The sequence below is a fragment of the Perca fluviatilis genome, chromosome 4 (genome assembly GCF_010015445.1).
Source record: "Perca fluviatilis chromosome 4, GENO_Pfluv_1.0, whole genome shotgun sequence".
NCBI classification, from domain to species: Eukaryota; Metazoa; Chordata; class Actinopteri; order Perciformes; family Percidae; genus Perca; species Perca fluviatilis.
Genome location: NC_053115.1, coordinates 6775726 through 6787217, shown reverse-complemented (window position 1 = coordinate 6787217; position 11492 = coordinate 6775726). Strand labels below are relative to the sequence as shown.

The 11492-nt window shown below is 42.5% G+C and overlaps 1 protein-coding gene across 1 annotated transcript; it reads right to left on the bottom strand.

Moving 5' to 3' along the window:
- Positions 1 to 950: 950 nt before the first annotated feature.
- arl8bb (ADP-ribosylation factor-like 8Bb) lies at positions 951 to 11492 on the bottom strand. The gene is made up of 7 exons (XM_039798415.1): positions 11269 to 11492; positions 9220 to 9300; positions 8933 to 9006; positions 8542 to 8635; positions 8021 to 8088; positions 4165 to 4235; positions 951 to 4077 (listed from the first exon to the last, which is right to left on the bottom strand). The coding sequence occupies exons 1-7, from the start codon at positions 11389 to 11391 to the stop codon at positions 4028 to 4030; spliced, it is 561 nt and encodes a 186-aa protein (XP_039654349.1). The 5' UTR covers positions 11392 to 11492; the 3' UTR covers positions 951 to 4027.

Here is an 11492-nt window from a genome sequence, read left to right as displayed (position 1 = left end):
CCGTGCAGACATACACGCCACGGTCTCCTCTGACCCATGGAATTCATCGGATAACACCTAGATCTGTCCACACGTTCTAACTGCCCTGGTATACGATAAATGGCAGCAGCTGTTCTTTAAAAGCTGCGTTTAACAAATGAGATTAATTTAGGTGTTCTTGCTTTAACAGCACAGCCCCCCCCCTCCCGACGGCTCTGTGCAGCGCCAGCTGCGGGAACACGGCTTGCTTTATTGCCCCCTAGCTTGTGACACACTTCCTGTGCTCGTCTTAGCATTCTGCTTAGCACCGTGTTAAATTCCTATGCATAATAGACATTCTTCTTCTGCCAAGAACCACTGAGGAGGTGTTAATCGTCTATTATGGGATCTGTACGCAACAATAGCTGCTTAATGGAAAATACAGAACCATATCTATCCACAAAGGTAGCACAATGTTAAGTCTGCGTATGGAAATTATCATGGGAATTGTGGGCGCAGGTATGCTGCCTGATGATCATCTCCTTATGAAATGTTTTGTGGGTAAAAGGTGCTGTGAAGGTTCAAGTAACAAGTGAGAAACTGAAAACTGAGCTGGAATCGGTCATCTCACTCTTAACTTCTACTTACACCTATAAACTTCTCTTAAAGATCGCCATTTGCCAGGCATACACTGAAACACTGCCCTACTATAATCAATGTCAATGTCCAGCACTTTGGTCAAACTGGTTGTTTTAAATGTGCTTTACAAATAAAGTTGGATTGGATAACCACTATGTATAAAAAAAAAAAAAAGAGGAAAGCAGTATGATGCACCAAAGGAGAACTTCAGGTGAAACTAGAGAGTTTACAGTCTGTAGAGACTTTAAAGCTCCCACAACTTTACTATTATCCTTCCAAAGTCCTCTGCTTCCACCTAGTGGTGACAAACTAAATTGACCACACTCCGAAAGAATTTGGATGCCAAACTTAAAATCCTTAAAAATAAAACACAAATTTATTAGCAATCACAGGGAAAGAATGCATGACATCTACAGGAGAGCATTTGGTGAAATAAAAATGCTAATCTTATTTACAAAGTCTGCGATTGAATGTGTTCAGCAAGTTCAGCACATGCACATACAAATAGGCTATATTATTACACAGGTAACAAAGCTTTTTCCCCAAATAACCCACAGTCACCCAAATTTGACAGCCCCTCACTGCTGCGGTCCCAACAATCGACATTTAGGATTTACGACGATACAGACGCAGAACATGTGAGATAACAGACAGTAAAGTGTGCGATGGATTTGTAGAAAACATTACAGTAAAATGCAGAAGCCACGTAGCCATACAGCATTGTAGCACAAGGGATAACTGTCCTCCAGCAACACTCGCACACAAAAATACTTGATAAATTGATCAAGAAGCACTGGCCAAGCAAAGGGGCAGTTTAATAATCAATCTGTAATCAAACCTGTGACAAATCATTGTCTTGTCGCTCAAAGGAAATGATCAATACATCGCTTTTAGATGAGACAGTGTTGTCCTTCGGGCTGCTAAGGCTTCTACAAAAAGACATCAGGCTTGAGACAAAGGGCGTGGCAAGCCATGGATGACATCCAGCATCCGACGCTTGGAACTAATGGACTGTCTTCCGTTCTCCATAAGCTCAGTCATCATGACTTAACACTGGCTTTCTGTTATCCAACCCGGACAAAATGGGGATTTTGAAACACTTGGGCACACCCATACTGTGTTCAGACAATTAAAAAAAAAAAATGTAAAAAAAATATTTAAAAAAATCCTTTAACAACCTGAGAACTGCAAGAAAAAAAGTTAGCCCCCATTTCAAGCTTCATTAAAGTGTCACAGGCTTCACGTGAAACAGCATTCAAAGTACACACCACCCAAACCAAATGTAATATTTTCTCATTCACCTCACATCAACCATAACTTCATTTCTCATTTTTCTTTCTCTCTTTTTTTTTTATTTTTTTTTTTAGACATAATACGCATGAGAGCATGAGATTAGAAAACATAAAATGAGATCGTCGAGGGGTGGGGTTAAGTGTGATCAAGGAGATTTATGTTGCGGCTGTAAAAAGTGTTTATTTATAATAGTGGGTTAGAAGTTGCATTGGGCAATCTGATTGGAACGCACACTTAGCCGAAGGCACTTAAAACTCTGCTGACCTATCTTAGGATTTTGCCTCGGACAAAACCATTCACAGTCTTACCTTCTATTCATCTTCACCTTATGTGTAAACTTTGACTGTAGTCACTTCATAAAATATATACTTTCTCACGCCAGCAAATAAAATGCAGGCTATATTGCGAAGATTTAAATCAAGAATAAAAAATAAAAAAAAGGTATTAGCACAAGCTCATCATTTGGCAAATAACTGTTAAAAACTACAATCACAACCTTGTCACGTAAACACCACATGTTGACAAGCAACAGAACGGATGTTTAAATGTGGAGGAGGTCCACCCTAGACCGGGTAAACCCAGCCCGATCTGCCGGCGATTTGATTCCGTCCTGCAGCTCAGGCTGGAAGCCTGTACGTTTATCTATCCTGCTTCCGTTACAATTTTGCGGGGACCAATCACAAACTGGCTTATCCACCTGGCGCGCTATTGGCTGGTTATCACGGTGGCGAGAGAGAAGCGACCAAGCAGCTTCTTGTTTACATTCAACATAGCGGCCACCGAAGCGCAGCAACCCGTTGATGCCGCTGTCGCTGCTACGTTGGTCTGATTGGTTGAAGGACTTCAACCCAACTGCGCACAGAGTCATTTGAACTATGCCCGTTGATCACGCCTCTTGTACAGTAGAATAGTCAGAGCACACTCCCCAGACTAATGTTCAATCTTAGAAGATTGAGCTTGGTCTGGTGATAGCCAGACCAGATCCGTCCTAGTGTAGCTGGGGGGACAGCGCACTGTAACATCGTTAAACGTGCAGTATACTCGCCATTCGCGCGACAGTGTGACGTCATGGGAGCGCCGTAACTGTTTATAGTCACGCGTGGCAGGCGCGACACTAGTTGCCGTCTTCTCCTGAACAGAGGTGTCGCAACTGAGGAAAGGCTACCGACTTTTGCTATTTCTACGGACTAGGATAAGATGATAAATTCGGAGTCAATGGATGAGGAAGAACAGCTGCTTTTGAGCCTGCTTGCAAAAAAAAAACACAAAGAAAAAGAAGGTGGAATGTTCATCCTTTGAGTAACGCCAAACACAAATATGGTGAGCTCAATATCCTCGTGAGACAAATGAGGATGATAGACTACTTCAGAATGTCTGCACAACGATTCGATGACCTCCTTCGTCGGATCAAGCCTTTCATTCACCATAACAGAACTCTTCTTATACAGCACCTTAGTGCTTTTCTGTACAGCATTTTGGTCAGCTTAAACGGTGTTTAAATGTTCTCTAGAAATAAACTTTACTTACTTAACAAGAGACCGGGTTTAGAGAGCAATTCTCAACACAGTAAACGGAAGTACATAACCCTTGTGTTGTCCTTCCAACACAAGGGTTAACCCAGTAGGTTTACGAGAGAACTCGTCCATGCGTCCTGTTTCCGCTTTGTCGCGAGCCGCTGAAAAAAAATAAAATAGAGTGGTACTTTAAATCCTGGCACGCCAGCGAGAGCTACGTCATTTTGACGTCACAATGTCGCGCGACAGGTCGGGAACGGCGACTGTTAAAAAAAGGCCTTTAGACTCTTGTTTCAAAGGGAACAGAAGCTATTAAAAGAATTTTTTTAAAACAAACACGAAGCATGTCTGTAATGACTGGCGATAAGGCATGATGGGTAGACAATCCACCTTCTAGCACAGTACTGAAACAACTTTTCAAGACTCCAGATAGTTGGGGTGGCGGTAGTGCTGTACAGGGGCTACACATCTATGGTAGTGTACTGGGTGGTGCAGGTGCTGACGGTAGTGGGCAGATAGCTGGAATTACTTCACAGAGGCAGTGGAAAGGATGGCTGTCGAGGTCCCATGACTATTAGGGGGCTGAGGCCAGAGCTGCAACTGGGGGGCAGGGCGCTTCATTTTCAGCTTCTCCGTGACTTTGAATGCTGGATGAGCCACTGCAGCGTGATATCTGCAGGGGGGAGGATATTAATACATTTTATAACCTCAGCAGGACCACATAGACGTAGAACCATTTGAACGCTGATCTGCACTTTACCTATATTGTCCTTCTCTTTGCAGGAGACAGAATAGCAGCAGATCTCTCGGTCCTGAATGGCAGATAGATTCCTGAAAAAAGGAAAGTAGGAAACATGAAATCTCTATGGGAAAATTCTTATGTTGAAGTGGATAAAAAAAAAAAAAAAAAAAAAAAGGATATCCTGATCAAAATGACCAAATACCTCCATCAAAACATTTTAACCAGTGAAAGCGCTGGTCCATAACTGGCTAAAAATGAGAAGCCGCTACCTCGATGTAATTCTTTGCTAATAAAACAGAGTGGGGAGAGAACAGATTTGTTAGCGTAGAAGCTCAGCGAATATGTGAGTTTTGCCAAAGTTGGCGTCAGAAATCAAAGTCGCTGGCACCGGTGCACTCTTTATTTTCACTTGGACATGCAGCGAAATGCTTACATTGTATGCTGTCTTTAAGGAGAGCGGTTTGGCTAGCAAGCTGAAATTAGCAAAACAAAATAGAATACAGTAATACCAAAAAAAAAAAAAAAGGACCAATCCATTAAAATCTGCCCAGATCCACTGAAGACTACCAATAATCACAGCATTCCTAACACTTGTGTGCAGTTTTATATTAACTAGGACTATTTTTCCAATACAGTCAATTGCCTTCTTCACTGATCGTCATAGCGACACCGCGTCAAACTGCTGTGACATCATCTTCGAGGTGACACAAACACAGTGTGTTCCCTCGCTGGATCCTTTCATCGGCAACCAGACGGAGGAACGTCTGTACTTTGTCAATTGACCATGGCGTGCTTTTGTGGGCTACCACTTGTTTTTTTTAAATAAAATAAATGTTAAATTATACACACACACACACACACACACACACACACACACACACACACACACACACACACACACACACACACACACACACACACACACACACACACACACACACACACACACACACACACACACACACACACACACACACACACACACACACACAAAGGATTATTAGGAACACCCTACTAATACAGTGTTTGACCCCCTTTTGCCTTCAGAACTGCCTTAATTCTTTATGGCACTGATTCAACAAGGAGCTGGAAGCATTCTTTAGAAATGTTGGCCCATATTGAGAGGAGAGCATCCTACAGTTGATGGAGATTTGTGGGATGCACATCCAGGACACGAAGCTCCCGTTCCACCACATCCCAAAGATGTTCTCTTGGGTTGAGATCTGTTGACTGTGGTGGCCATTTTAGTACAGTGAACTCATTGTCATGTTCAAGAAACCAATTTGAAATGATTTGATTTTTGTGACACAGTGAATTATCCTGCTGGAAGTAGCCATCAGAAGATGGGTACATGGTGGTCATAAAGGGATGGACGTGGTCAGAAACAACGCTCAGGTAGGCTGTGGCATTTAAACGATGCCCAATTGGTACTAAGGGGCCTAAAGTGTGCCAAGAAAACATCCCCCACACCAGTACACCACCACCAGCAGCCTGCACAGTGGTAACAAGGCATGACGCACCAATGTTCTCCTTCTGTTTACGACTCTACCATCTGAATGTCTCAACAGAAATCGAGACTCGTCAGACCAGGCAACAATTTTACAGTCTTCAACCTACCAATTTTGGTGAGATGGGGCAAATTGTAGCCTCATTTTCCTATTTTTAGTGGAGATGAGTGGTACCCGGTGGGGTCTTCTGCTGGTGTAGCCCATCCGCATCAAGGTGGTGCGTGTTGTGGCTTCACAAATGCTTTGCTGCATACCTCGGTTGTAACGAGTGGTTATTTGAGTCAAAGTTGACCTATCAGCTGGAATCAGTCGGCCCATTCTCCTCTGACCTCTAGCATCAACAAGGCATTTTCACCCCCCCCCCAGGACTGCAGCATACTGGATGTTTTTCCTTTTTCAGACCATTCTTTGTAAACCCTAGAAATGGTTGGGGGTGAAAATCCCAGTAACTGAGCAGATTGGGAAATACTCAGACCAGCCCGTCTGGCACAAACAACCATGCCACGCTCAAAGTTGCTTAGATCACCTTGCTTTCCCATTCTGACATTAAGTTTGGAGTTCAGGAGATTGTCTAGACCTGGACGACACCCCTAAATGCATTGAAGCAGCTGCCATGCGATTGGTTGATTAGATAATTGCATTAATGAGAAATTTAACAGGTGTTCCTAATAATCCTTTAGGTGAGTTTATAAAAATGTGGTCGCCATTGATGGAGGCCATTCAAAAATGGCAGGTTTTCGCAGGATGTCCAGTGTCACGCAAGTTACAATTATAGTGACGATTCTCTCTGACCAATCAGTGGTCTGCAGTGTTTTAATTCCACCTTTTAGTATCGGCACAGCTCGCTTGGAACCTTGAGCGAGGTCATACCAAAGAAAGTACCAGGTACTATGCGCAACCTTTGCCAACAGAAACCCAAAAAAGAACAGTTTCCAAGCCAGACGAGTGGAGCTGTGCCATACCATGCAGGGGAAATAAGGCAAATAATTCACCTACACCATATGGCCACAAGTTTGAGTTTGGTGATGTAATTGTTGAAGCCAAACCTATGGTCATTAATATGCTGCTACAAACAGGCTCCATTCTTCTGGTAGGGCTTTTAGTTTAGTTTAGTTTAGATGTTGTGGACAGTTCCCTTTAATTATCTGTATAGTAAAAGAAGCAGCTTTAGCCTCTATGGCTAATTTCCGACTGTAGTCCCTGGCCAGTTGTTAATAGGCATCCTAAAGTACAATGGTTAAAATTGTTTTTATTTGTGGCCAGGCTGGATCAGCGGTAGAGCAGGCGCACATATACTGACAGGTTTATGGCTCGACGCAGAGATCCGGGGTGGTACGGTTCACAAAACCCACGGTTCGGTTCGTATCACGGTTTTAGGGTCACGGTTTTCGGTTCAGTACGGTTCTTATTTTTTCTTTAACACTCCAGAATATACTTCAGCATATAGCTAAAATTAGCATATTGAATGCATGTTGCACAAAACGTGCACACAGTGGCAGTTCTATATTGTTTTATTTCATCATAGGTAACGTGAAATCCAAAATGTTCCCACACACCAGACTATAAACGACGCTGGCGCATCCTCCAGCTCTGGGCAGCCTCTCTCCCACTGGACATTTCTGCAGGTGACGTGACGTGACCTGCAGCGGCCTACTCCACTTGAGGAGCGGTCGGCTCGGTGTCTCTCAAAATCTGATGAAAATCTTTTAAACTGACCTTTGTCGATCTGAAATGAAGAAAGATTCAGCAACTGCATGGCCTATTTCTCGCTTAAAACGTTTTCAGAAACACGTTTCGGTAAACTATTTTAGTACAATATGAGATCGTATTTTGAACGAGCCGCCATGACAGTCTGGCTTTGAAACTTGGGACCAGCCAGACCCATGTGACGCAATCGTCCAATCAGCTGCCATGGGTTGCGTTTGTCACGCCCATCCCGCTCGTCATTTCCAGTAACTGTTTTAACATAGGTGTCGAAAGTGGGCACTACGGCAGTAAGAGGTTAGTGCACATTAACAGTGTACTGACGAACCGTGCGGTACACACACGCTCCGAACCGAGACTAGCGAACCGAACAGTTCGGGTGTATATATATATATATATATATATATATAATTAAATTAAGTACTATTAACAGTTATGTGGATACCCATGTCCACATTCTTTTGGTCATACAGTATATAATTTTGTTTGTTGAAATGTCAGATTTTATCATTTTTGGATCACCACTGGGAAAGACTCACATGGTACTCCCGACGATGATTTATCATGCACTAGTTATGACTATAGGACACTTGACGTCTGAAGCAAGTCCTGACGTTTGTGCCGGATTATCAACAAAAATACTGTAGTCTTGAGTGCCTCACATTTTTTCAATCAGCTGCTTCTCATCAAGTGCGTTGGGTAGGTCTCGTTTGTTGCCCAGTACTAGAACCTGAAACATGGAGAGAAAAAAAGAACGGCCTAATTAATATCCACCACAGCAATGTATCAGCATTATCACACAGTGTGAGCAGTCAATTTAAAAGGATTTTTCTCAACCATGTGCTTCACCAATCACAGAATTCTTACTGTTTGGGGAAAAAAAAGAACAGTGTGTGGTGTCAAGACACAGCAACTGGAAGCCTATCGATTTGGCACATCAACCCCTGTCAATTCAATTATCCTGTCGATTTAGATATTGAAAACTCATTAAAAATCAAATGACCACTTAAGTGTTTCATCAAGCCTGAGTCACTGCAACCCATTAGTCACAGTGATTACTAATTATGAGTTTAATCCGCGTGTGTGACCAGAGTCACCAGACCCTCAGAAATCAATGGGATGAACTAAGGTGAGGCTGGAACATCATGAGCTTTTGGGCCAAAGACCACAAGTGTCCTCTTACGGGAATTCCTTGTAGCTGTGGTTTGTCTAAAAGGTTGTGCAGTTCATTTCTGGAAGCTTCTATCTTCTCTCGGTCTGCAGCATCCACCATGTAACTGCAAATGGGGGGAAATAAAGACGACTTAGAGAGTTTAGTAACACTAAATACCAGTTTCACTAAATCAAAACTGAAAACCAAATATTTCAAACTCTTACTAAGACAGGAATTTTGTAATGACAATGATATGGAGAGATACCAAGCCAAATGTAAACCTATTGAAATAGTATTGTATTGCAACAGTATCTATAATTTTCATTCAGTTTTCCAGGATTCCAGCGACCTTAGGAAGTCAAATAGTAAATGTGTGGTCATAAAGGCCACCTGCTCTACTTTGTACTGTCCGCAAACTTACACTATAGCATTGACTCCTCGACAGTAGCGCTCCCACATGCTTCGGAAGCGAGGCTGTCCCCCTATGTCCCATATCTGAGGCGAGAAAGCACAGAAGCAAAAATGCAATCACAGGCAAGACAAAAGCCTTGTTCCCTTTATAAACCAATCATTGCACCAATACTGATATGGTGCAGACTAGGCAGGGCTGGCACTGCTCCAGTGTTAAACAGAATTCATTTTTTTTTGTTTGTTTTTTTCTTTTCAACAGTGAAAGCATTCAGTTGGACATTTTGCTTGTTAGCCTACCTTTATTGTCACATTGCCTTTAGTGACTTTCCGCATGTTGAAACCGACTGTGGGAATCATGTCTTCACTGAACTGGCCCGACTGCGCAAGAGAAATGGAAGACAAACAGCAGCATGAAATATTAAGTGTGTTGAAATGGTATTAGAAGTATCCACACGCATTTAATGTGCCTTTTTTCAATCTTGGTGCTATTTAATTTCTACCATTTGTGTACTGACATTCATACAATGTCAGTGTCTTTCCATCAGTATCACCAAATAGAGACGTTTCTACATGTAATTAAGTCAGTATGGTTTGTTTCATCTTATTTAGAAGTCACATGAAAAGTCGAGCGGATGCGAGTCATTTCACAAGAAAGAAATTATTTGATCACAAGGGTAATTTTTAGCTGAGTGAAGCCTCTAAATGAATTTAAACACTCGTCCTATTACTCCATGAATCATGTTAGGATGATGGCATCTATGCGTCAGCATACTTAAGCTTCCAATCAAGCTTTCTGCAACCGACTAGTGCTTTTTAACCAAACATTCCAAAAGCTTAACGTGCCATACAAGGCATTTCTTCTAAAAGCGGGGTCACCCATCTCTAAAGCCAACGTAACCTGCTTTGATATCAAATATGCCGGACAACTTTGATAGCCTTGGTTGTATAGCTCATATACAGCCTGGGCCCAGTCCAACAGTCTTGCAAAGTGAAGGAGAAGGCAGCTTTGTTCAAACCTACTTACAGATCACCTGACACGACCACAACAGAGTCGGAAAAAAATGTGTATTCATGAGATGAATCCAGAACACAGGGAGCATACAGTACTGTGGCCTACAACTTGACTTAAGACTACAGTGTGGTCTATAGACCTTTTTTTCATGGGATACATGTTGACATGTCATAGTAGGAAAAGCACAGGTGTATTCAAAACCATTAATGATGGCTGTATTCCACTTAGGAGAGGCCCTGGTTTTGTGCATGCTGACTCACTGAAATAGCTTACTGGGACACTTGATGGAATTGACCCATCTAGGGCTGTGCTCGATTGAAGAAATTCTTAGTCGACTAACACTCATTCAATTGTATCAACTAATCGATTAGTTGATTTAATCGACAGATCTGTAAATCTGAGTTTCTCCGCAAAGAGCCATGCAAAAGCACCACTTTAATTCTTGTGTTTACCAGAGATGTGCTCGTACGTTTCTTGGAAATAAGTCATTCAGCATGAAAAAAAAAGCATAAAACATGACTAATTGACTAAAGAAATCTAAGTTAACTAAGACCAAAACGACCGATTAGTCGACTAATCGACTAAGAGGGAGCAGCCCTAGAGCCATCGTGGAGGTTATCAATTTCAGCTGTGCTTTTCCTACTATGACAAGTCAAAATGTCTGCTGTGAAAAAGGTCCACATTAGCTAGAAACACAGACATAAACACAGAAAAATAACCCTTACCCCATACCCACCCAAGGTTGTGACGGGTTAAACAAGCTAGACATGAAAATAAACTGGTCAAACAAAGTTACCCGTTGTAACATTAACAGTGTTAGACCTAACAACAGAGGAATATCGTCTAATGCAATTCCCCAGAAGCTGAGTGGATCAATAAAAGGGTTCTGATAGCTGGCGGGCTGCGGCTAGGTGACCCAGGCCGCTTCAATCCACCCTAGCTTGATGACGTACACAAGACCGACTGTTTACAAAGTTAACGTGTGGCCCGTGTTGTCAACATCACACCGGCCAGCTATTACAAAGCATTCCGTTCCCATGACCGGTTTCATAAGTATAAGGGCACAGTCATACCAAGAACTTCGTCACTCTAGCTAGCCAAACAACAACTGAGTGAAATACTTTACCGCAGCAATATGTGATATGTTCAAGGAACCAACCCTATCCAGTCATGTCATGTCATGCCCGTGATTTTGTTGGAACAATTACATATATATATGTTGCAACGATTAAAAATATTTTTTAACATTCAAAGAAAACTTCGTGCACAACCTCTCCCAGGTAGTAACGCTAGCCTGGGCCCATACCGACGGTGCTTGTTTGCCAGCTACTTACTGCAATCACATTGACGAATGTGGTCTTCCCAGAGTACTGAAGTCCCACCAATGTAAGCTCCATCTCTTCTTTCCAAAAGAGGGACCTGAACCAGTCCAAAAGCCTGTTTATGAGGGCCAGCATCTTGGATGTGAAGGTAGTCGCAGTCTCTGTGTAGCAGTCTGGATGTGAACTGGCTAGCTGTCCACATAGGAAGTAGCTAGCTGCCTTGTCATATCATGTGA

What these genes read in the sequence shown, in the direction of transcription:
- arl8bb (XM_039798415.1), bottom strand. Translation starts at nt 11,391, where the DNA reads ATGCTGGCCCTCATAAACAGGCTTTTGGACTGGTTCAGGTCCCTCTTT. An exon ending in CACAGCTACAAGGAATTCCC is followed by an intron (nt 8,089 to 8,541) that starts GTAAGAGGACAC and finishes TCCATGTTTCAG; the next exon opens with GTTCTAGTACTGGGCAACAA. An exon ending in CAAAGAGAAGGACAATATAG is followed by an intron (nt 4,078 to 4,164) that starts GTAAAGTGCAGA and finishes TCCCCCCTGCAG; the next exon opens with ATATCACGCTGCAGTGGCTC.